The sequence below is a fragment of the Rhinatrema bivittatum genome, chromosome 4 (genome assembly GCF_901001135.1).
Source record: "Rhinatrema bivittatum chromosome 4, aRhiBiv1.1, whole genome shotgun sequence".
Taxonomy (NCBI): domain Eukaryota; kingdom Metazoa; phylum Chordata; class Amphibia; order Gymnophiona; family Rhinatrematidae; genus Rhinatrema; species Rhinatrema bivittatum.
In genome coordinates, this window is record NC_042618.1 from 34,470,696 (window position 1) to 34,497,541 (window position 26,846).

The following is a 26,846-nucleotide window of genomic DNA, read 5'->3' on the forward strand; positions in this document are numbered from 1 at the left end:
TCCCACCAGGGAGTCATGGGTGATCTAATTTCTGCTGTCATTGACTGGTGATGGAGCCCTAGGCACTCATCCCACAGCCAGTGGTTTAGGCACCGGTTCTACAAGCCGTTTTGGCCGAGCCCTGATGCCACCTTAGGTATCTGGGGGGGCTTCCTCCTCCAAGGACGACAATTGAATCGGCTGGCGTCACAAGTGGCCCGCAGGGCATCATTGCTGCCCTGGCAACCAACTCCAGGAACTGGGTTGGTAACACGCCAATAAGCACGTGAAGGGATTCAAGCAGCGGCTTGATGGTGTCCTTGCCATTGGTGCTCAGACACTAAGGCCTTGCAACGCCCTCTCGATGGCCAGTTGGATGTGCCTCTCAAATTCCTCCTCAAAAATTGCCAATGCCAGGACAGGCAGGATCCCAGGAGGTGTAACCCAATGCCAGGACAGGCAGGAACCCAGGAGGTGTAACCAGATCCTCTTTGGAAGTGAAAGGAGGTTTGGTGGTGGGCATTGGGACAGATGGAGACCATGGTGTACCCCTGGTATTGTTGGAGTACTGGCTCTTCTCATGACTGAATTGCTTCAGGGGCATCACAGCTAAGCTGGTGCATCCCCGTGCCTGGCACCATGCATCGATGGGGACCAATGCTGATGCTTCTTTGGCTTCCCTCTATGCTCTGATCGGTCCTTTCCCAGTGCCGAAGTCGCGGATGACAAACCAGACATCCTTGACCTGGAGGAGCCAGACGATAGCCAGTCTCTGATGTTCCTCTTAGCCAAAAAACTTCTATAGAACTGGCAGCCCCGTTGATATCAATAGCTCGGTGTCCATCAGTACGGCTCGAAGGTACCTTGATGCTGATGCATCCAGTGCCAACATTGGTCTTCTCTGGCCCGAAGAGGCGCTTCATCTTTTCATGCCGGTTCTTTGGGGTCGTCATGGCGCACTTTCTGCAACTCTGGATGTCATGTGATGCCCCAAGGCAGGGGACACGTCTATCATGGCCATTCATGATAGACATGGTCCTTGTACAACTGGGGCATCATTTAAAACCAGAAGTGGACATGTCGTTGTGAAATAAAAAGAATGCAAGATCAAAATTGTTGGTGGCAGTTGTCGATGGCAGGTGGGCACAGAGTGCATTGTCACACCAGGGATCGACGACAAAAATACTTATCAAAAAATATTGAGAAATGTATCTAGGAAGCTAACAGGAGATCTAGGAGGGACTTCATGAGGAATGCGAAAAGGAATTGCGAGAAAAAAGCACTCAAACTGTGCAAAGATGGAAAAAATTAAGAGGCTCACCCGACTGAGAGGCTCTGCAGAAAAGAAGAGACTGAGGGGGACCCTGCATGCATGCTTCGTATAGTGCAAGCATGAGCATGCTGAACGAGGCTCAGTCACATTTCTAGAAACTGACATAAGTTTTCTGTTCTGGGCTCCATCCGAAGATGTCACCTATGTGTGAGGACTGCCATCTTACTTGTCCATGGAAAACTGATGAAAGAGCGATGATTCTATCTTTTTCTCTCTTAAATATTTTTTTGAGTAAGCTAGAAAAATTGCTTACAAAGTCTGGTTGCAAATTCACACCCAGGAGATGGTTGCACTAGAGAGCAGTTCGTAAAACTCAAAATAAAGTTGAAAAAAGCTTCAAATCTTGTAACATTGCAAAAGATATAGACTCTAAGCTTGTCATTTATTTTTTTTATGTGTTTTGTAAGAATGAAGCCAAGAAAAATTAAAGAAGATGATGCTCCAAGAACGATAGCATGTCCTCACAAAGTAAGTGTAACTGTTGGATGTTTGTTCTACATACACGTAAACAGCATCAGTTAAAAGAAATCTACCAGATACCAATCTGTATTAAGCATTATAAAAAGTTAATTGTGTGTATTAGGATTCTGATACCCCCCCCATCTCCAACTGATAACTGTATCACTGACTTTCAGAAATTTGACTATACAGCAATGCTTAGAATTTGTGACAGCTCTTATAAGCGTGATTAAGATTATGATTGGGCATATAAACAAATAAGAGGAGAGTGCACAATTTTCAGAGTTCATTACATAGTTTACATTTTGGTTACCCACGTAAAAAATGTTTTTTGAAAATCCCCCCCCCCTCACAATTGGGTAAAAGTACAATGCCTTACAAAAATCTTTATACCCTTATAGTTTTCATATGCTGCAGTCTTAAAAAAAAAAACAAAAAAAACAAAAAACAAATCCAACATGATTAATTAGGTTTTTCTCTCACTGATCTACACAATGTATTCTACACTTTCATCATAAAAGAACAATTATAGAAATATTCCAAAAGTAATTAAAAACAAGAAAACCAAAAGTCTTCACACCCTTTGTCATAGCAAACACAAATTAGCTGCGGTTCTAAAAAGTTGCCTTAAAGCTCATAATGATTCAAATACTCCTGGATGAAGAATCAAGCTGTTTCTGTTGTATGAAGTGAATTTGAAGCAAAAGTCAAACCATGCCAAACAGAGTTGCCAAAAGAACTCTTTGATATCATTTATTCAAAGGTACAGATTGGGATAAGGCTATAAATCCCCCCTCCCCTCCCAAAAAACCTTCAATATATTTAAATATCTCTGAGGGCACTGTTGGGGTCCATCAGTGTAACGTGGAAACAGTTTGGCACTGCCATGATCAGGCCATCCCTCCAGACTTGGTAGCTGGGTTAATGAAACTGCTGTCACTGTGAGGCCTAAGATGACTTTAAGACTACAGAGGTCTCTGGCTGAACCTGGAGAGAATGTCAGCTGTTGAACAATTTTAAGATTATTTCACAAGCATGGCATGACAAGATTAAAATGCTGTTGCAGCAATTTCTCAGTTAATTCTAGGGACTTCCAGGAGGAGGATAGGAATATGAGATTAGTCAGTTGAGGGTTTTTGGGCTAAGTAATGGGTTAGGAGTGCAAAATGTTCTAACATGCAGTTTTCAAATAACCTTAGGGATCCCTGACCCTGCATTTATTTAAGAACCTGTCAGGTGGTTTGGAGTGGTTAGCTGGGATTTTGAATACTTTAACTGGAAGGATATCTTCCCATGAGTTTGAAGCATCAGTGATGAGGCTGATTTTGAAGAAATCAGTAATATCTGAATGAAAAACTATAAACCTATCTCAAACCTGCCTTTATTTTAGGGAAGATTGTAGAAAAAATAGTGTTCAGGACAACCGCAGGGGCATTTGGAATATTAAGGTAGTTTGATATGCAGTCATGCTTTAGTCCTGGATATAGCACTGAATTGGTTATGTTGTCATTAAGTGATGTCCTTCATTGTTTAGATATGTCATCTTTTATTTTATTGGACCTGTCCAGTGCCTTTGATTTAGTGGATCATCAGTTGCTTTTGGAAAGATGCAGCATCCAAAGCCTCTGCTTGAACTACAGTGCAGAAGTCAAACAGCACCTGCAGGCCAGCACAGAGCTCTCTGGGGAAAAGTGTCACATGGCAGAATAACAAACCACAAAGCATAGTGCTGGGGAGGGAGCTGCTGTCTTGGCATATGTGACCTAGGTAGGTGTAGGAGGGAGGTTTTCAAAGCCAAATGTAGGGTCTTGGGTAGAAAGTTGAAATCTAGAACTCTAGGTTAGCATTCTCAGATATGCTTCCCCTTCCACTCACAGGACCCAAGAGGCAGGCAGAGCTCCGGAGTCTCAATGTGTGCCTGAGACAATGATGCAGGGAAGAGAGCTTTAAGTTTAAGAATTGAGCAACATTTTGGGGAAGAGGGGGCTTTTTCCTAAATGGATATGTTCCACCTTAACCAGGGTGGATCCAAGCTGCTGCACTAACCTTTAAAAAGGAGAGAGAGCAGCTTTTAAACTAGATATTGGGGGAAAGCCAACAGTTGCTCTAGAGTGCATGGCTTGGAATGATATATCTTTGAAAGATACTAACAAATCAGGGAAGTTAGGGCTTCCCAATAGAGAGTTTGCAGTAAATCCAAAAAGGCCTCAGATGCTCTTAAGTAATGAAGTCTGAGTTGAAAGATTACAAATTACCTCTCTCAACTGATAAGCAGGTGGTTAATTCAAACAAAAAACATACATTGAAATGTCAGTGTACAAATGCTATAAAAGCCTACAAAATAAGATGGGAGAGTTAGTGTAAAGCACTGAATGAAGTAGTAGATATAATTTGCATCTCGGAGACCTGGTGGAATGAGGATAATCAATGTGATAGGGTTTCAGATTAAATCACAGTGATAGGATGACTCAGTTGGGGTAAAGGTGGCACTATATTAGAGGGCATTGAATCAAACAGGATAAGTTCTGCAGGAAACAAAATGCACTTTAGAATTCTTACAGATAAAAATTCCAGGTGGAAAGGGGGATAAAATAGCATTGGGGACGTATTATCTACTACCTGGCCAGAATGAACAGGCAGACAAAGAAATGCTAATAGAAATTAAGCTACCAAAATTAACACTGTGGTAATGGGCAATTTCAATTACCCCAGTATTGACTGGGTAAATGTCACAGCAGGAAATGCTAAGGGGGGTGAAGCTTTTTATTTATTTGAAGGTTTTTATATAAAATGAAATAAATGGTTGCTTCATGGAGCAGCTGGTACAAGAACCAACAAGAGGGGAAGCTAAGACTTGGTCTTTAATAGAACACAGGATTTGGTACAAGAGGTAACAGTTTTGGGGCCACTTTGCAATAGTGATCGTAATATGATCAAATTCGACCTAATAATTGGAGAGAGGACACTAAAGATAAAGCCCCGGGGCGTGCGTATGTCCTGGGGCTTTGAAAAGGGGATGGGGTCATGGGCGTGGCACCGATCCGGGGGCAGGACCGAGGCTTCCGGCACAGCAGAGCAGCCTTGGAGGGAACGGGGAAAGCCATCGGGGCTCCCCTTGGGCTACGCATGCGCAAAGTGCACAAGTGTGCACCCCCTTGCGTGCGCCGACCCTGGATTTTGTAACATGCGCACGGCATCACACATGTTATAAAATCGGGTGTACATTTGTGCGCGCCGGGTAGCGCGCACAAATGTGCCCCCGCACATGCTTCTTTTAAGATCTACCCCAGTATGAGAAAAGTGATCAGGAAAAAAAATAAGTATTGACCTTATTTAAAAATACCATCATGGACGCCCAGACCAGATGTATAACATGCATTATAAAAGGTGGAAAGAAGGCTACCAGCATGGCTAAAAGGTGTGAAGTAAGAGAGTAGCTTAAAAGTTTGTTTTTTTTTTTAAATCTTTCAAAAAAATGGAAAAGTGATCCAAATGAAAACAGGAAACAGCATAAGCACTGGCAAGTTAGATAGCAAAGAACTGATAAGAGAGGTAAAATGACAGTTTGAAAAGAAGCTTACCATGGAAGCAAAAACTCATAATAAAAACTTTCAGATACATTTGAAACAGCCTATGAGGGACTCGGTTGGACCACTAGATGATCAAGGGATAAAAGGGGCACTTATCGAAGACAAGGCTTTAGAGCAGAGACTAAATTAATTCTTTGCTTTAGTCTTTACTGAGGAGAGATAAGGAAGATACTCATGCCAGAAATTATATTTAAAGTGATGATTCAGAGGAAATGAAACAAATCTGTGAACCTGGAAGATATATAATAAGGCAAGTGGACAAATCATAGAGTAGGTAAATCACTTGGTATACATCTGAGTGTTGAAGGAACTGAAAAATAAAATTGCAGACATACTATTAGTAATTTGTAAACTATCTTTAGAATAATCTACAGTACCTGAAGATTGGAGAGTTGCTAATGTAACGCCAATTTTAAAAAAGGTTCTGGGGTGATCCAGGAAACTACAGACTACCATTTTTCCCAGCACTATCATAAAGAACAAAATTATTGAACATATAGATAGTCATATTTTAACTAGGGATGTACAATCGTTTTTCACGAATTAGACAATTTCAACAAAATTGTCTAATTTATCCTGATTTGGGGGAACTGAAAACCAAATGCAATATTCCCGAAATTTCAGAAAAATTTGTTTTTCGGGATAGTGCGCGCTAACCCAAAAATCGGCATCCCCTGAAAGAAAAAAAAAAAAAACCAGAACCACAGGAAAAACAAAATTTCCCACGGCGGGCCAAAAATGAAGCCCGAACTGAATTGCAGTATTGCTGCACATCTCTAATTTTAACAAAGCCAGCATGGATTTAGCTGAAGGAAGACTTGCCTTACAAATGTGCTGCACTTTTTGAAGGTGTAAATAAACGTGGATAAAGGTGACCCAGTTGATAGTGTATCTGGATTTCCAGAAAACGTTTGGCAAAGTCCCTCAGGACTTATGAGGAAGTTAAAAAGTCATGGGATAGGAGGCAATGTCATTGTGGATTGGGAACTGGCTATAAGATAGAAAACAGAGAGTAGGGCTAAATGGTCAGTTTTCTCAGTGGGGTACCCCAGGGATCTGTTCTGGGACCACTGCTTTTTAACTTATTTATAAATGACCTGGAAATGGGAACAGGTGAGGTGAACAAATTTTCAGATGACACAAAATTATTCAAAGTGGTTAATTCACAAGAAGATTATGAGAAATTGCAAGAGGACCTTGCAGGACTGGGAGGCTGGGCATGCAGATGACATTTAATGTGGGCAAATGCAGAGTGATGCACATAGGGAAGAGCAATGTAAACTATAGCTACGCAATGCAATTTTCCACATTAGGTGTCACCATTCAGGAAAAGGATCTAGGCGTCATCGTGAATAATATATTGAAATGTCTGCTCAGTATGTGGTGACAGCCAAAACAGCAAAGAGAAAGATGGGAATTATTAGAAAAGGAATGGAGAATAAAACAGAGTATTATTAGACTGTATTGTTATATAGTGGAACCACATCTTGTATTTTGTGTGCAATTTTGGTCACTGGATCTTAAAAAAAAAAAAAAAAAAAAAAAAAAAAAAAAAATATAGCAGCATTAGGAATGATACAGAGAAGGGTGACCAAAATGATTTATTTATTTATTGCTTTTTTATACCGACGTTTGTTTGCACATCACATCGATTTACAAGGAACAGATAGATAAAATGCTTTGAAGTATTAAGAATAAGAAATTACATATCAACATTATGAGAGATAGCCACAGATTAGGGTAGAGTAAGTTGAAGAAGGAAGGGATTAAGGGTGCGCAGAGAGTGATTAAAAGATTCAATTGCATTTTTATATATATTTTGTTTTTTAACCTTGTGTCAGAAAACATGATGAAAGGGATGGAATGATTGCCCTATGAGGAAAAGCTAAAGAGAAGAGATGGCTGAGGGGAGGTATAATAGAGGTCTATAAAATGAGCAGAGTGAAATGGATGAGCGCAAATCTGTTTACACTTTCAAAAAGTACAAAGACATGGGGACATGCAATATTTTTTTATTCAACGCATAATTAAGCTCTGGAATTAGTTTCCAGATGATGTGGTGAAAGCTGTTAGTGTAGCTGGGTTTAAAAAAGTTTAGGCAGGTTCCTGGAGGAAAAGTCCATAAACCATTATTAAGGTGTATTTGGGGAAATCCACTGCTTATCCCTAGGATAAGCAGCATGGAATCTATTTACCTGGCTTGAAAAGCACTGCCTTACAGGAACCTTCTATTATGGCACATCCACAAAGGATGTGTTTACAAATGGAGTATATCAAGTGTTTACAAATGGAGTATATCAAATGGAGTATATCAAGTGTTTACAAATGGAGTATATCAAATGGAGTATATCAAGTGTTTACAAATGGAGTATATCAAATGGAGTATATCAAGAAACCCATCTTCAACCACCCTCCTCATCTACAAAGAGTGCCTCAACTCATACAGAAATGACATCAACAAAACCAAGAGAGAATTCTTCTCCAAAAAGATCCACCACCTCATATTTGATTCAAGAGCACTTTTCTCATACGTTTCTACCCTTACTAAACCTCCTGCGCCTACCATTCCAGACGACCAAGCTCTCAACAAAGCGAATGAACTAGCTGCCTTCTTCGACAACAAAATCACATCACTCCTAGCCCCCCTCAAAGGAGCAGCTACACTTCCAAACCACATTCAACAATCAGCTCACTCAACCGCTCAACAATCTTTGGACACAACAGATCAACAGCCTCCGCACTCAACCGCCCAACAATCATTGCACTCAACCACCTTACAACCCAACACAACCCCATCAGTGCTGGACAAGTTTGATCCCACATCTACTTTAGAAATAGAGAACATTCTCAAAAAAATAAAACCTTCCTCTCACCCATCGGACCATATCCCTTCAAACACCCTGAGTATGATCACCAACACCATAGCCAAACCTGTTGCAGACATCATCAACTGCTCTCTCACTCAAGGTCAAGTTCCCAACCAACTCAAGTTAGCCATGCTCAAACCGCTCCTCAAAAAGCCCAACCTTCCCACCTCAGATCCAGCCAACTTCAGACCTATAGCAAACCTCCCTATGTTAGCCAAAACTATGGAAAAAGTGGTTAACAAACAACTTTCAGACTTTCTTGAAGAAAATAACATCCTCACCCCAAACCAATTTGGTTTTCGTAAGACTAGGAACACAGAATCGCTATTAGCTTCACTATCAGACACCATTATCTTTAATCTAGAAAAAGGCCAACCTTGCCTCCTCGCTCTCCTGGATCTCTCTTCAGCGTTCGATACTGTAAACCACCCGTGCCTCCTGCAACGCCTAACGGACATTGGCATTACAGGAGCAGCGTTCAACTGGTTCAAATCTTTTTTGGAGGACAGATCATACAAGGTCAGGATAAATAACAAAGAGTCTCGTGCCATCGAATCTAAAAGGGGAGTTCCGCAAGGTTCATCCCTCTCCCCGACTCTCTTCAATATATATCTTCTCCCTCTCTGCCAATTACTCACCAACCTCAAGCTTATACACTTCCTATATGCGGATGACATACAAATCCTCATCCCTATAGAGGACACACTACACAAAGCCATGTCACACTGGAGTAAATGTCTCGCAGCTATCAACAACCTTCTCACCAGCCTCAACCTAGTCTTAAACACAAACAAAACTGAAATCCTCATTATAGCACCGGAAAACTATGTCCCATCCACTCCTCCGAACGCCAACCAAAGTCCGGATACCTTTTCTCAACAAGTAAAGGACCTGGGAGTCATCTTAGACGGTGGATTCAGCTTCAACAAATTCGTCAATAACACAACAAAAGAATGTTTCTTTAAACTACAAACCTTAAAGAAACTAAAACCACTCCTTCTGTACAGAGATTTCCGCATGGTTCTACAAGCCATCATACTCCCAAAACTGGACTACTGTAACTCTCTCCTCCTTGGCCTACCAGCTTGCACCACAAAACCACTTCAGATGGTCCTGAATGCCTCGGCAAGAATTCTCTCAAATGCCAAAAAAAGAGACCATATCACCCCAATCCTGCATCATCTACACTGGCTCCCGATAAAATACAGGATCCAATTCAAGTCCTTAATGATGATACATAAGGCCTTACATAATATCGCTCCACTCAATTTAACATTTCAAATTCAGCTACACACATCAGTGAAACCAACTAGAAGCGCATATCAGTACAGACTAACCACACAACAGGCGAAATCCTCCCTGAGGAAACGTGCTCTATCCACAGCGGGCCCTTCTCTCTGGAACTCGCTCCCTCCGGACCTTCGCCTTGAACCGTGCCACGCTACATTTAAAAAGAAACTTAAGACTTGGTTGTTCGAACAAGCTTTCCCATAGAACTAATGAGCAAGAAAAAAGGCATTTCATATCCTCCGTATCTTCCCCAGCTTATATCTCTCTGAAGAAATTAACACGAAACTGTACTTAAGCATATGCAACACTATATTTTATCCTGTTACCAGATTCTATCAAGTTCAATGTTATTTACTTACTTATGTACTTATTAACCTGCCTTTTAGTTATTAACTGGTTAACCATATTATATACCTTTTCTCAAATTAACTATTTTATGTTTATTTATGTTTATTTATGTTTTATTATGTTTTCTCAAATTAACTATGTTCAATGTAAACCGCTAAATGTTCAATGTAAACCGCTAAATGAAGCGATAGTTACGGTTCCTTAGCGATAGTTTTGGTTCCTTGTAAACCGGGGTGATATGTATATTATACAGGAACCCCGGTATATAAATTCTTTAAATAAATAAATAAATAAATCAAGTCACTCCTTATTCCAGACAGGTCCTTATACTAAGGACATATATTAATAGGGAATCTATAAAAGGGATCCTACAAATGTACTTGATCATCTTAACTTCAAATGTTTTGTATTGTACAGTTCTGAAATTCCTTTTGAATACCCAGATTGTGAAGTATTGAAGGTAGAACTTTTTTGTAAATGATTATGTACCGTTTGATTAGAGCAGTACTCTTCTGTTTTTAAAAATCTATTTAATTGAGCCCACTTACTAATGATTAGTATTAATTTCATAGTTTATTTGTATTAATGTAGCCTAGTGTTAAAGTAGTGGGCTACAAACTAGGGAAATCAGGGTTTAAATCCCATTGCTGCTCCTTGTGACCTTGGGCAAGTCACTTTACCCTCCATTGCCTCAGGTACAAAACATAAATTGTAAGCCCTCTAGGGATAAGGAAATACCTATATTACCTGAATGTAATCTGCTTTGAAATTCTGAGAAGAGGAATATAAATGAAATATATTTTAAGATCCTACCAGGTGCTTGTGACAGGGATTGATTACTGTTCAAAACAGGATAGTGGGTTTGATGGACCTCTAGTCTGACCCAGTATAGCAAATCTCATGTTCTTATGATGTAAATAAGTAGGTTTGGGAGGGAGTGTCTTAGATTGGATTTCCTCCTTTTTGAAAGAACAAATGTAATGCAGGTGGCAGGCTCTCTTGCACAGCCAGTGAATTGGAGTACCTCAGGGTTCTTGTCTTTCTCCCCTGTTTAACATTTTTATGCATCTGCCAGAAGATCTTTTTCATGAACTGGGTATAATTGCTTATATATATATGCAGGTGATATCCACTATTTAGTTCCTATAAATCTGAATGTGGATGAGAATAAGTTAGTAAATTTTGTTTTTTTGTTTTTTTTAAATTTTGAAGTGGACGGACACCATTAGTTGGTGTAGAAACAGAGTTTTCTTAGCATCCAGTCAGATGAATCCAGAGCAAGTTGGTTATACATTCCTACCAGCAGAAGGAGACGGAGTAAACTGATGTCACAGTATGTACACCCCTGCAGTTACATCAGCCTGCCAGTTTTCTCCATCTCCAGCAGATGGTGGACATGCATCTCACCACTGGAGTGTTACAGTTTTGGCTGCAGTGCAACCGCCTCACCACCAGGGGTCCCTCTAGTACTGGCTCTCCTGACAGGCCCAGGCCATCTCCCCTGTCCACTCTATGTTCTGGGTTGGCCCTTATAACCCTGCCTGACAGTTCCCTCGGTGCTTCGGCATCGAGCTCACCTGGGCTCCCTGCTCTAGCCTTGCGCGGCCTTCGGGCCTTTCCTTGCCTTGCGCGGCCTTCGGGCCTTCTTCCTCGCTTTTCTTACCTGGCCTACGGGCCTTCTGACCTGCCTGCTCTGCTTACGGTGTGTGACCTACGGGCCTTCTGTGTGTGTGTGGCCTACGGGCCTTCTGACCTGCCTTGCCCTGCTTACGGTGTGTGGCCTACGGGCCTTCTGTGTGTGTGTGGCCTACGGGCCTTCTCTGCCTTGCCTTGCTTACTGTGTGTGGCCTACGGGCCTTCTGTGTGTGTGTGGCCTATGGGCCTTCTGACCTGCCTTGCCCTGACCCAGCCTGAACCCAGACACTGCTACTTGCCGCCTGCCCTGACCCAGCCTAGACCCAGACACTGCTACTTGCCGCCTGCCCTGACCCAGCCTGAACCCAGACACTGCTACTTGCTGCCTGCCCTGACCCAGCCTGGAACCAGACACTGTTTCTAGCCATTCCTGTCTCTCTCCACCTGGAGCCACCCTGCTGGGTGGTGTTCACGACTCCTGACCGGAGCCCAAGTGTAACAGTATGCTGAAGCCACCAAATTTCCAGGTGAAGAGATAGGTCTTGGTACTACCGGTGAGCCAATTTTTTCTTTTTCCTTCTACTCACATTATGCCTCAGCCTCCAAGTTTTTATGTCTGTGCTTGTTGCCAGACTTTGAATTATCCCAGTTACAAGAACTGTCTTGCCTGTCAACTCTCAGACCAAGAACACTGGGTATGCAGTGGTTGTTATAAGAGGAACGTCTCAGTCTATCAGAAATGTTTAAATTGTTTAAATCCTAAACCAGGGTGGTGGAAATGCTCCTGTCTTCCGTGTCTGTTACCACCAGGCAAACCCTGCCCCCGTTGTACTGCTTTAGGATCAGCTGTTCCATTAGAAAAAACAATCAGCTCTCCTAACCGGTATTCTGCTTCTGGCTCCACTAAAACAGACATTTTAGCTGGCAGTTTGTGGATAGAAAAACCCAGGACTTACCTGGCCAAGAAGGCTTCTGTGACACCAGTGCTAGAGCCTCAGGAACAGGTTTCTCTCAAACGGAGAGAGTTGATTAACTCTAGCAGGGCTCTGCTTCCCACAGCTGCTGTTGAGACACTAACGAGCACATTCCCTAGACGTCCTAGAACTGCCTGTGCCTTCTCTAAACTGCTCCTCCAGAAACAAAATAAGGAGCCTCAGAGTTTGGCTCGAGGTATCAAGCCCACAGCAGTGCAACCTGTGTCTTCTATGTGCACTGCTTCTAACCTTGCTGCTCTGCCATCTGAGCCTGCTGCATCACCCCAAGAGGGGTCCGAGCCTGCCGCATCGCCCCAAGAGGGGTCCGAGCCTGCCGCATCGCCCCAAGAGGGGTCCGAGCCTGCCGCATCGCCCCGAGAGGGGTCCGAGCCTGCTGCATCGCCCCGAGAGGGGTCCGAGCCTGCTGCATCGCCCGGAGAGGGGTCCGAACCTGCTACAACGCCTGGAGAGGTGTTCGAGCCTGCTTCATCGCCCCGAGAGGGGTCCGAACCTGCTACAACGCCCGGAGAGGTGTTCGAGCCTGCTTCATCGCCCCGAGAGGGGTCCGAGCCTGCTTCATCGCCCCGAGAGGGGTCCGAACCTGCTACAACGCCCGGAGAGGTGTTCCAGCCTGCTGTTTCATCCCGAGAGGGGCCCAAGCCTGCTGCACTACCCCGAGACGAGCCTGCTAAACCGGTCCTGCTGCCACCCCCGGAGGGGCTCAAACCGGTACCACTAACAGACTTTCTGACTCAGCCATCTGAGCCTGTTGAATTGCTCCAGCTGTTGCTGCCCTCGGAGGGGTCTGATTTCATTTTTGAGTACCCCCTGCTAAGATGGGACCCAGGAGGAGGGGGAGGCCTTGCGGAGGGGGTACTGTTACAGTTTTGGCTGCAGTGCAACCGCCTCACCACCAGGGGTCCCTCTAGTGCTGGCTCTCCTGACAGGCCCAGGCCATCTCCCCTGTCCACTCTATGTTCTGGGTTGGCCCTTATAACCCTGCCTGACAGTTCCCTCGGTGCTTCGGCATCGAGCTCACCTGGGCTCCCTGCTCTAGCCTTGCGCGGCCTTCGGGCCTTTCCTTGCCCTGCGCGGCCTTCAGGCCTTTCCTTGCCCTGCGCGGCCTTCGGGCCTTTCCTTGCCTCTGCTTACGGTGTGTGGCCTACGGGCCTTCTGTCTCTGTGTGTGTGGCCTACGGGCCTTCTGACCTGCCTTGCCCTGCTTACGGTGTGTGGCCTACGGGCCTTCTGTGTGTGTGTGGCCTACGGGCCTTCTCTGCCTTGCCTTGCTTACTGTGTGTGGCCTACGGGCCTTCTCTGCCTTGCCTTGCTTACTGTGTGTGGCCTACGGGCCTTCTGTGTGTGTGTGGCCTACGGGCCTTCTGACCTGCCTTGCCCTGACCCAGCCTGAACCCAGACACTGCTACTTGCCGCCTGCCCTGACCCAGCCTGAACCCAGACACTGCTACTTGCCGCCTGCCCTGACCCAGCCTGAACCGAGACACTGCTACTTGCCGCCTGCCCTGACCCAGCCTGAACCGAGACACTGCTACTTGCTGCCTGCCCTGACCCAGCCTGGAACCAGACACTGTTTCTAGCCATTCCTGTCTCTCTCCACCTGGAGCCACCCTGCTGGGTGGTGTTCACGACTCCTGACCGGAGCCCAAGCGTAACATGGAGATTGCTTTATTTTAAAATAAAGGAGAATTAAGGATAAATTTCCTAGCGTGTAGCAGATGGACTCAGGACCAATGGGTATATTGTACTCCTGATAGCAGTTGGAGACAGATCAGATTTCAATCTGACGTCAGCCCTAGTACATATACCCCTCAGGAAGTGCAGCTCTTCAGTATTTTCCGTCTCCATAGCAGTTAGGGACTATCTGCACGCTCTCACAGCGTTAGAGTAAATTTACCGGAGAAAACCCAAAATAAGAAATCTTACCTCTACAGACGAGCCCTGCTCTCCTGCGGTGACACCCTCGGGTCCCTCCCCCAGTTGAGAATTCCCGAGGTGATTTCCACGATCCCTTGGAGGTGAGCCTTGATCTGGTGGCAGATCCTCAGCAGGGACCTAGCCCCCGATTTTGGGTGCGGCTGAGAGGCAGCGGGTGCAACCTTGAGCGCGGCAGTGAAGGTATTTCCCCTCTCCCCCCCGCAGCCGGAGACAGTCTGGAAGGAAACCGGGAAGCGCCGACAAGGTAAGGTAGAAATCTTCTTTAAAGACTCCGGTCTCTGAAACTCGAGGAGTTGCAAAGGTCGCCGGCCGGGGACCAGTGCCACCGGGTTGATCCGCCCTAGCAGGGCTAGGCCCCAGTTAGATCCAAGGGTCCTCCCATGTGGAGACCCTCCGAGGTGGTTGCCATATTGTCCGTGTGGTCGCAGTTGCCATTTTGGCCCTGTTCGCTGCACTGTCCTCCGTCTCGGTCCGTGCGCAGAAAGGGTGAGCCGGGTGCACAAATTACTTGTGCGCACGGTACTTGAGTGTGCGATGTGCGCACAAGTTACACGCGCAACACACGCTTACTGTGCCGGGCACATATCTGCGACTTGTGTGCACACCAGCATGCACAACCATTTCACGCGCACATATTCGACGCAGCGGAGCGCATAACAGATTTTACATGCCTACATCCATGGCACCACTGGAAAAGGAGCTCAGGGCCTCTGCCCAGTATGCCACATCAGAGCCGCACAACACGAAGAGGCCAACGCCCTGTGTATCCAGTGCGAGGAGGCCCTGGGGGATCCAGCCCAGGGCTAGCCCCAACCGGGACTGAGTGCTAGCTCCTCCATAAGTACCCTGGACCTAGCGAATCCCAGCGGGACCCCCCCCTCAAACGGGACCCCCCAGAGGCACAGCGCCTCCTAGCTTGGACCTGGTGTCTATCTCCTGGGTGGAATTCTTCAAAGGCCTGCACACCTTCGTTCACATGCAGACGGAGCCTCCGATAACACGGCTGCAGCCTCCACCAGAGGACCTTTACGCCCCAGGCCCCTCTAGGCCCAGAGAAGTGAATCCACCGCCCAGAAGCCCCACCTACGGGGACACGGACAACTCGGAGGAGGAATCAGAGCCTCTGGAGGAGGGGGAACTCCCTCCGGGGACAGAGCCTCACCGGACCATGAGATGCTTCTTCACCAAGGGCGAGCTTCCAGACTTGGTCACCCACAGCCTGAAGGAGCTTGCTATCCCAGGCACAAGTGCCTCGGGGGAGCCTAAGACGAACCCACTGCTAGAGGGACTCCGTCAGACCTCCAGCCATTTCCCTCTGTTACAAGCCGTCCAACAGCTAATTGATCTGGAATGGATTGCTCCAGAGTCTACATTCAAAGGGGGACGGGCTATGGCAGCCATATGTATCCTCTGGACCCGGCGGCCAAAGACCTTCTGACATGCCCAAAAGTGGATGCCATGGTCTTGCGCGGTCTCGAAGCGCACTACTATCCCAGTGGAGGGAGGTGCAGCACTCAAAGATGCTCAAGATAGACGTCTGGAATCCATCCTTAAACAGTCCTTTGACGTCGCCGCTATGTCCCTACAGATAGCGGCCTGCTGCACTGTGGTGACATGTGCCTGCCTAACACAGACCAAGAGCAACACTCCTGGGGAAGCCATGGAACCTGCAGTATCATTCCTCGCGGATGCTGCTTCCAACCTGGTGAGCACGCAGCTAGAGGAGTGTCATCAGATGTGGCAGCCAGGGGGCAACTCTGGCTCTGAAGCTGTGGTCGGCAGTCGCATCTTCCAAATCGAGACTCACAAGATGCCCTTCAAGGGATCCCTCCTGTTCAGCAGTGAACTAGAGAAACTTGCTAACAAATGGGGCAGGTCCCCACTGCGGCGGCTACTGGAAGTCAGGAATAAGAGAAACCAGCAACCCTTCCCCCGATCTTCCAGGGCTAGCGGTTCACAGCGCTTCAATCCATACAGAAACACTTATCAAGCGCCTCATCCTACAGGCAGGAACCAGTCATTTCGGAACAAGCGCAACAAAAGGGGAACCAGCTCGGGACCAGGCCCCAGCTGCACCCCACAATGAGAATCAGCCGACCCGTCCAAAGGAAGAAGCCATTGGGGGAAGACTTACCCTATTCTACCAAAAATGGGTCGAGATAACTTTGGACAAGTGGGTCCTAACCATCATTCGAGAGGGGTACTACCTGGATTTCCTCTAAACCCCTCCGGACAAGTTCGTGGAATCCCCCTGCCACGACCTCTCCAAGAGGGTGGCAGTGGAAGCTACACTGACCAGATTACTGGCCCTAAAGGCCATAACCCCAGTGCCTCCACAACAAATAAATACTGGGCATTATTCAATTTATTTTATCGTCCCCAAGAAAGAGGGAACGTTCAGGCCCATCCTGGACCTCAAGTCGGTCAACCGTCACCTGAGGATTCCCCGCTTCCGCATGGAAACCCTACGCTCTGTAATAAGGGCGATACAACCGGGACAGTTTCTCACATTCCTGGATCTGTCGGAAGCCTACCTACACATTCCGATCCATCAAGAACATCAGCGCTTCCTACGCTTCAAAATCCTGGACCGCCACTACCAGTTCTGGGCACTACCCTTTGGGTTAGCCACAGCACCCCGGACGTTCACCAAGATCATGGTGGTGGCAGCAACATTGAGGAAGGAAGGAATCCTTGTACACCCTTACCTAGACTATTGGCTGATCAGGGCGAAATCCCCAGAGAAAAGTCACCAGGCAACCAACAGAGCCAAAACTCTACTGGAGAGCCTCGGATGGGTGGTCAACACAAATAAGAGCTGTCTGCAGCCCTCACAGTCTCTAGAATACTTAGGAGTCCGATTCGACACCGAAGAAGACAAGGTCATCCTGACACCGACAAGGAGATCAAAACTGATGAACCAGTTGCAAGCCCTGCTGAGCGAACCTCGCCCCACAGCATGGGATTACTTACAAGTCCTCTGTCTCATGGCATCCACACTGGAAGTAGTGCCATGGACACGAGCTCACATCAGACCCCTACAACGCTCACTTCTATCGTGATGGAATCCACTGTCCCAGAACTACACCGTATGTCTACAGCTCCCGAGCAGAGTTCGGACCCAACTACGATGGTGGCTACAAGACGGCCACCTGAGCCAGGGAACAAGACTATCCTCACCGACCTGGATCCTGCTCACCACGGATGCCAGCCTACGAGGATGGGAAGCACACTGCGAAGAGCTCACCGCCCAAGGGTAGTGGAACGCAGAAGAGTCGGGATGGAACATCAATTGCCTAGAAGCCCGGGCAGTCAGACTAGCCTGCCTACGATTCGGTCACAGACTCCGAGACAAAGCAGTCAGAGTAATGTCGGACAGCGCCACAACAGTAGCCTACATCAACCGTCAGGGAGGAACCAGAAGCCAACAGATGTCTCTGGAAATAGACCCCCTAATGTGGGCAGAAGTGAATCTCCTGGAGATCTCTGCCGTCCACATCGCCAGGAAAGACATCACGGCAGATTACCTCAGCAGAGAAAGTCTAGACCCAGGAGAATGGAAGCTGTCGACCTCAGCGTTCCAACTGATAGTGAACCGTTGGGGAACACCAACCATGGACCTTCTGGCAAACCAGTCCAACGCCCAAGTGCCCAGTTACTGGACTGGCCAAGAAGACCGTGGTACGCAGACATGTGAAGACTACTGACAGGGACCCCCCTGCCACTACCTCCACACAGAGACCTGCTCCAACAAGGGCCGATCCTCCATGAAGATCCAGCTCGATTTCTCTCTTATGGTCTGGCCATTGAGAGGGCTAGCCTGAGAAAGAGCAGGTACTTGGGGGCTGTAATTGACACCCTACTCAGAGCACGCAAGTTCTCCACATCTCTAACATACATAAGGATTTGGAGAGTATTCGAAGCCTGTGCGAGGACCATGACATCATACCACGCTCAGTCAAACTTCCTGCGGTCCTGGAATTCCTACAGAATGGCCTACAGAAGGGATTGTCCCTGAACTCCATTAAGGTACAGGTGGCCGCATTGTCATGCTACGGAACCAAGAGCGAGAATGACAGCATAGCCTTTCACCCGGATATTTCCCGCTTCCTGAAAGAAGTCAAGCACATCCGACCACCCCTAAAGTGGCTGGTACCTCTTTGGAACCTCAACCTGGTCCTGTATTTCTTAGCAGGAGCCTCTTTCAGACCTCTCCGCGGCCTGTCTCTCCATCTATTAACATTGAAGACAGCCTTCCTGCTGGCAGTTTGTTCAGCCCGTCGTATATCCGAGCTACAAGCACTGTCCTGCCGGGAGCCGTTTCTCAGGCTCACCCCGGGAACAATCCAGTTAGCACGGTTCCCTCGTTCCTCCCCAAAGTGGTGTCTCACTTCCATCTCAACCAAACCATCTCGCTACAATTGCCAGATGAGCATAAGAATTTGGAAGAGGCTCAAAGTCTATGCCACCTCAACATCGGCAGACTCCTATCCAGATACCTGGAAATGTCAGAACCCGTACAAAAAACGGACCACCTATTCGTCCTTCACAGCGGGAAGAGGCAAGGGGAAGCGGCTTTGCGAGCAACCATAGCCCGCTGGATCAAAGAAGTCATCAAGGCGGCCTACGTAGAAGCAGGCAAGCCGCCGCCTCTACAAATTAAGGCCCATTCTACTAGAACCCAGGCAGTATCCTGAGCAGAAACCAAGATGCTGTCACCCACCGAGATCTGCAGGGTGGCGACATGGTCCTCCATCCACACCTTCTCCAGGTTTTACCGCCTGGATGTTCAGGCTCGGGAGGACACAGCATTTGTAAGGGCAGTACTAAGTGGGTCACGGGCAGCCTCCCACCCGGTTCGGGAGTAGCTTTTATACATACTATTGGTCCTGAGTCCATCTGCTACATGCTAGGAAATGGAGAAATTACTTACCTGATAATTTCGTTTTCCTTAGTGTAGACAGATGGACTCAGCATCCCACCCATGGGTTCCGTTACTTCATCTAGGACACCCATCCTACCTGGTGTCGACGTTTCCCGGTTGAGAGCACTGGCGGTCTCCAGCTATAGCCAATTCAACCAGTTCAAGTTAATCAAGTTATTCAAGTTATGAAGTTATTCACGTTATTCAAATTAGTCAGTCACACATATATCCACAATGCTTTTCGAGGAGGATACTGAAGAGCTGCACTTCCTGCAGGGGTATATGTACTAGGGCTGACGTCAGATTGAAATCTGATCCGTCTCCAACTGCTATCAGGAGTACACTATACCCATTGGTCCTGAGTCCATCTGTCTACACTAAGGAAAACGAAATTATCAGGTAAGTAATTTCTCCAATTCACCTCGCTCTCCTGCAGTGATACCAAATGTTCCCTCCCCCAGTTGAGAATTTCTGAGGTGATTTCTGTGGTCCCTTAGACGTGTGCCTTGATTCAGTAGCTGGTTTTGCCGGTGTGGACTTAGCTGCTTGAGCAGCTGGAAGGCAGCAGGTGCAGGAAGTTGTGCGTGGCGTTAACAGCACATGCCCTCTCTCCCCACAACTGGAGACCTTCTCTGTGCTCAGTCAGGTATAGCTAAGCTCTGGTAAGTTTAAAAAAAAAAAAAAAAGTTAGACTTAGCAGGAATTTTTTGTTGTACAGGGTTTCCTCCTCCCCCAGTCTCCGTGCTTGGCGTGCTGGTCTGACGTTTGTTCCGCTCCATGGGAGGTTGAGGGACATGGGCAGCCTCCTTAGGCTAGGCCCTGCTCCGAGGCTTTTCGCTGCTTGCCCTGTGTAGGCCACAATTGCTTTTTGCACACTTTCTAAGACTGCCCTATACAGGTTTGTCAGACCGGCGTGTGTCTCGCTGTGCATCCAGGTTGATCGCCCAGTTTTTAGGCCCACAGTTGGAGCCTTGTAATCTGTGCGCCCATGTTAAGCAACGCGTAGTGGCCATGCACTTACCTATGCACACAAGTGGTACTGTGCACTTAAATTTTTAATGCGCTTAATTTTTGGCTATCTATGTAAGCGACTAACTGTTGGACGCATAATTTCTAGGTGCCTAGTTGAGTGCTTATCTTAAAAAAAAAAAAAAAAAAAAAAAAAAAGTTAGATGCACACCTCCAGCTGCTGCTCAGTGCAATGTCTGACATCATGGCGCATGTGCCTAAGAAGCATAAGCGTCATTCTCTTTGCATTGCTTGTTATATACGGGCATTTCAGCCAGGAGTGTCTGCTGATTTGTGCCTGCATTGTTTGGAGGCTCAGGGTGAATTGTCTTCCTCTGATTTCACCAAGTCTGATTCTTCCCAACTGGTTATGAGTCTGAGTAAAGACTATTCAAATGGGGCACCTGATTTTGGAACTCCCCTAACTGGTTCCTCAGCAGGGGGAGGTAGCTCAGCGAGTACACCTCAGGTACCTCCCAGTCTGGATGCTTCTACTTTTTCATGGGTAGAATTTTTCAGGCGTTGCAGTCTGTTCTTCAGGTGCAGTCCTCAGCCCTGTTCCATGCTCCTAGAGCAGATGTGCAGGGGAAAATCCTTGCCTGGATTTTTTGTTGGGTGCTGGAGTACTCCTGGAGCCGCAGCAGGTTCTCTGGGTGGAGATCCAGATGGCTCAGATGACGCCCATTCTGCCTCTCTTGAGAATGTGAAATTCTCCTGGATTAGAACCGTATGGAAATATGATGCAGTTTTTTCATAGAGATGAACTGCCAGCTCTGATTTCCCAGATCTTGAAAATAGCTTGGAGTTCCTGGGCCAGATTCAGTGTATGAGCTAAAGAGAAATCCCATTTTGGTTTCCTTACATAAAGCTTCCTGTTTTTTCCCTGTGATGGAAGCCATTCAAGAATTAATTGATCTTGAGAGGAATGCCCCAGATTTTCAAAGGGGGTCAGGTTTTGGAAGGCTTGTACTCTCTGGATCCAATGGTAAGAGAGTGCTTATATTTTTCCCACGGTGAAATGCACTTATGTGTGCTGTCTCTAAGTGGATCGTTATTCCTGTGGAAGGAGAAGCGGCCTTGAAGGATGCTCATACTAAAAAAGATTGAGACTATCCTTAAGCAAGCATTTGAAACAGTGGCAAGTACCTTGCAGATCGCTTCTTGTTGTTCCTTAGTGGATCGCTCTTGTTTGCTTCTCTCCCAGGAAGTTGATGACTGGGATAAACTCCAGGGCAGTTGAGGAACTAGCTGCTGTCGTCTTGGCGGAGGCAGGCTATGATTTGGTCCGCACTTCAACCAGAGGGGTGGCTTCGATAGTACTGGCCAGGCATCAGTTATGGTTGAGAAATCGTTCAGCTGATGCGACCTCCAAGGCTAACTTCACCAAATTGTCCCTTAACGACTCACTTTTGTTTGGTTATGATTTGGAGAAACTGGCCAGTAAGTGGGGTGAATCTCCGGTTCCTCATTTGCCAGAGGATAAGAAGCAGATGGAATGTTCCCTTCACATGAGAGGTCGTGCTAGAGGATCCAGGTGTGTTCGACCGTGTAGTGAAGCAATCTTCAGAGGACTCGACTCTCCGGTGGGTCTCAGTCCTTTCGTTCCTGACAAACCCAGAAGAGGTGCAGGCTCGGGTAGTGGAACCTCCCAAGCCTCCCAATGAAGGTTTGCCAACCCACCCCCGGGAACAGAAGATAAGGAGATGCTGTGGTGTGTCGAAATCACATCGTATCAGTGGATCCTGGAGGTGATACGAGAGCAATACGCGCTGGGGTTTCACAGTTTTCCTCTGGATGTGTTCATGGTGTCTACCTGCCACTCACCACAAAAAGGCAGTAGAAACTGCATTGGCAAGGCTCCTCAGTATGAGGGCTGTGGTCCCAGTGCCCATGTGTCAAGAAAATATGGGGCGATTTTCCATTATTTCATTGTGCCAAAGAAGGAGTGCTCTTTTCGATCCATCCTGGACCCCAAAGGCGTCAATCGTCATCTGCGAGTGAAGCGTTTTTGCATGAAGACACTGCGCTCTGTGATAATGGTCGTGCAGTTGGGGGAATTTCTTACCCCTCTGGATCTGTCAGAGGCATATCTCCACATTCCCATCCGACTAGAACATCGCTTCCTGCGGTTTGCAGTTTTGGGGTGCCACTTTCAGTTTTGGGCGTTGCTTTTGGTCTGGCTACTGCTTTCAGAACCTGTTCCAAGATAATGGTTGCAGCAGAGTTGAGAGAGGATGGACTCCTAGTGTACCCGTATTTGGATGACCAACTCATTTGCGCCAAGTCACTGGAAGAGAGCTTTCTGGTGATTCACAAGATTTCTCTGTTGTGGGAGCTTGGCCGGGTTGTGAACCTAGCCAAGAGCAGTTTTTAGCCTACTTGGTTGCTGGAATACCTGGGGCTTCAATTTGACACGAAGCAGACCAAGGTGTTCTTGCTGGAAGCTCGAATTCAGAAGTTGCTAGCTCAATTCCATCTGTTGTTGCACACACTGTGCCTGACTGTATGGTTTTACCTGCAGATCCTTAGCTTAATGGCGACGACCCTGGAAGTGGTGCTGTGGGGTTGAGGGCGCATGTGGCCTCTTCAGCGCTCCCTGCTTTCTTGGTGGAATCTGCAGTCTTAGGACTATTCGATTTGGCTCCGCCTGCCGATGGAGGTCTTCTCCCAGCTGCAGTGGTGGCTGCAGGTGGATCATCTACGGGAGGGAGTTTCGCTATCCTCTCTGGACTTGGTTAGTCCTGACAAAGGATGCACGTCTCCTTGGTTGGGGAGCTCACTGTCAGGAGCTGTCAGTGCAAGGATGCTGGAGTGCAGAGAGTCTGTCTGGAACATCAATTGCCCAGAGGCCAGGTGGTCCAGTTGGCATGTTTTACCATGCGGTGACAGCCTGCAGGGTTGCTTGGTCCACATAATGTCGAACAGTACAATGACTGTGGCTTAAATCAGTCGGCAAGGAGGTACCAAGAGCCAGCAAGTGTCGCAGGAAATAGATCATCTTATGGAATGGTCAGAGGTACATCTCGATATGATCTCAGCCTCACACATCACAGGCTAAGACAATGTAAGAGCAGACTTTCTCAGCAGGGAGAGTCTGGACCCAGAAGAGCTGGCGTTGTCAGACGAGGAGTTTCAGCTGATTTGTGGTTACTGGGGTCTCCCGTTCCTGGACCTGTTGGTGACATTGCACACTGCGCAAGTTTCGTGATTTTTCAGCCACAGAAGAGAACTGAAGTTATTGGGGTTCAATGATCTAGTGCAGAAGGGGCCAGAAGACAAGTTGCTGTATGCCTTTCCTCCATGATCCATGTTGGAAGGATTGATTTAGAGGATCGAACGCCACAGAGGGATGGTTCTCTTGGTTACTCCATGTTGGCCCAGGAGACTGGCATGCAGATCTGCGGAGGCTCCTAGTGGATTTGCCTCTTCGACTCTGGCACACAGAACCGGTTGCAGAAGGAGCTTGTCCTTTACGAAGATCTGACTCAAATTTGTTTATGGTATGACCCTTGACAGGGCTCGCTTGCTGAAATGTAGATACTCTGCGGCATTGATCTCCGCCTTGCTAAGAGCTTAAACGTTCTGCACTTCCTTGGCCTATTTGTGGATTTGGAGAGTGTTTTTGGCCTCGTGTGAGGATTGCTGTGGTACTCCTTGTTAAGTCAAGATACCAATCATTTTGGAATTTTTGCAGGATGGCTTGAATAAAGGCTTGGTGGATCTTTGTCAGCTCATTCTGATGTGGTCTTTTTTTCTGAAAGGAGCTCATTCTGATGTGGACTGTTTTCTGAAATGAGAAAACATATTTGTGCTCCTTTGCGTTTCTGGTGCCCGTATGGAGTCTCAATTTGGTTTTGGATTGTTTGGTAGGCCCTACATTTCGACTGCTATGTACTCTGTCCTTGCGGTTTCTGACCCTAACGAGTGTTCTTTGTGGCAATTTGTTTTACACATATGGTTTCCAAGCCTCAGACCTTGTCTTGCCAAGAGCAGTTTCTCTTTTTACCGAAAGTGGTCTCTGAATTTCAGTTGAACCAGTCCATTTCCCTGCCATCTTTGGTCAGGGAGAGAGATGTAAAAGTCTCATCTGTTGCGGCTCTTGGAAGTCAAGTGGCATATTGTCAGGTATCGAGGTCACTGGGCCTTTGCGTAGGTCGATCACCTGTTTGTCCTCCATGGTGTGGTAATAGACAGGGAGAGCCAGTCTCGTGGGCTGCAATAGCTCGCTGGATTTAGGAGATGGTCACGACCCCATACATGGATATTGGGAAGCTGTTACCTAGTCGGGTTCCACTCGAGCTCAGGCAGTGTCATGGGCAGAAGTTAGATTGTTTCCTGTCAACATTTGTTGAGCTGTGACGTGATCCTTCTTACACACCTTTCTGGATGTGCAATCCCAGGAGGACGCAGCCTTTGCATGTGCGATTTTTGACTGGACAGTGTGCAGCCCCACGCCCTATTCGTGAGTAGCTTGGGTACATTCCTCTTGTTCTGGATTCATCTGACTGGATGCTAAGAAATGAGAAATTACTACTTACTTGATAATTTCCTTTTCTTTAGGACAGTCAGATGAATCCAGCCTCCCTCCCTTGGCTAACGAATGATTGCATAACGATCCTCCTGTGTGCCTACGTGTTACAGGACTTACCAGTAAGTGTTACGCCAATCCCTAGATTGTTACTACATTCTTGTCTGAGCTCAGTGTTGCCTGTTGGCTGAGTATTGCAGTGGTTATCTGTGTTTCATCAAGTTTTTTGGTAATCTGTTCACAGATGCTTTTGAAGAGAGACTGGCAGGCTGATGTAACTGCAGGAGTGTATATACTGTGACGTCTGTTTACTCTGTCTCTATCTGCTGGTAGGAATGCATAATCTACTTGTTCTGGATTCATCTATCCTAAAGAAAAGGAAATTATCAGGTAAGTAATAATTTCTCATTTTGGCATACATAGACTATTTGATCATCTGGAAAGCAGGATTGAGCGGATTGTATTAGGTGACTGTGTAATTGGTATTTCTGATAAGGTAAAAATCTTGGAAGTTGACTCCAGTTATATGATCAAGATTTATGATCAAGTTGTATAATGTGCTTATCTACAGTTATTAACCTGGTAGACTTGGAGAAAGCCGCTGCTTATCCCTGGGCGTAAACAACATAGAATCTGTATAGTATTTGGGATCCTACCAGATACTTGTGACTTAGATTGGCCACTGTTGGAAACAGGATACTGAGCTGGTTGAACATTTTGATCTGACCTACTGGGTGATGGTTATGTTTTATGGTGTGATGAGACCAGTGGAATTTAGTCTTCATGCTAAGCAAAGCATGTGGTATAAAAGAAACAGCACATCACCCTGCTAATGCCATCCCTCTAATAAAATATGGTAGGTAGTGACAGCATTATGTTATGGTGGTGCTTTGCAACAGTGGGAGCAGGAAGGCTTATGAAGATCGAGGGGAAAAAGTGATAGAGCAAAGGACAGGCAAGTCCTGAAGAAAAAATGTTCCAGTCTGCCTTACACATGGGACTAGGGAGAAGATTCACTTTTCAGCAGGATAAAGATCCTGAACAAAAGCAACAATAATGTCTTACCAAGAAGAAAGTGAATGTCCTTGAGTGGTCCAGACCTGAATCCAGTAGAAAATCTGTGCCAAGACTTGAAGACAGGAGTCCACAGAGGATCATCTGCCAACTTGCATGAGCTTGAGCTCTTCTGCCAAGAAGAATGGACAAAAACTGCACCATCCTGCTGTACAAAACTTGTATTTATTATTCTTTATTAATTTTTATATACAGACATTCGTGTACACACATCACATCGGTTTACATTTGCTATCAAATGTACAAATTAAGAACATTTGCATTTCCAAAGAATAAAATAGTTATAAATACATAAAACTCAAATAAAACTATAAAAGAATTAAGATAAAAATTCTAAAAAAGTGTTTAAAAGTAGTAGGAAGAGATAAAAACTATAAAAGAGAAACACACCATCCAGATTGTTGAAAGGCTTGTTGAAATAGCCATGTTTTAAGATTTTTTTTTAAATGTCTTACTATTTGTTTCAAGTCTAAGCTCTTGAGGCCCAGCGATGGATAGGGCGATGGATAGGGCGCTCTCTCGTACTCGTAGACACTTATCCTAAATGACTTGTGGCTGTTATTTCTGCAAAAGTGACTTTCTTCAGGTATTGAGTCAAGGAGTGTGTAGAGTTATACAATCAAGACTTTTTGTTTATTATTCTTAATTACTTTTGGAATATTTTTATAATTCTTTCATGATGAACGTGTAGAGTATGTCAGTGAAACAAACCCCTACTTTAATGCTTTTTGATTTATATTTTTCAGACTGCAGAATGTGAAAAATGTACAAGGGTATGCATACTCTTTTGCAGTATGTGTAATTTTTTTTTGTTTTGTTATTTTAAACTATGAACCCTTTTCCGTATAGGTTAATTTGGGGGAGAAAAATACATTTGTTGAT

At 46.3% G+C, this 26,846-nt stretch overlaps 1 protein-coding gene across 1 annotated transcript in view; it reads left to right on the top strand.

The window, feature by feature from the left end:
- The window catches only part of YY1 (YY1 transcription factor), a 167,142-nt gene that overhangs the window by 75,147 nt on the left and 65,149 nt on the right, over positions 1–26,846 (top strand). Inside the window, 1 exon segment of the mRNA XM_029597936.1 lies at positions 1,720–1,780. Within this exon segment, the coding sequence (XP_029453796.1) occupies positions 1,720–1,780 (61 nt within the window).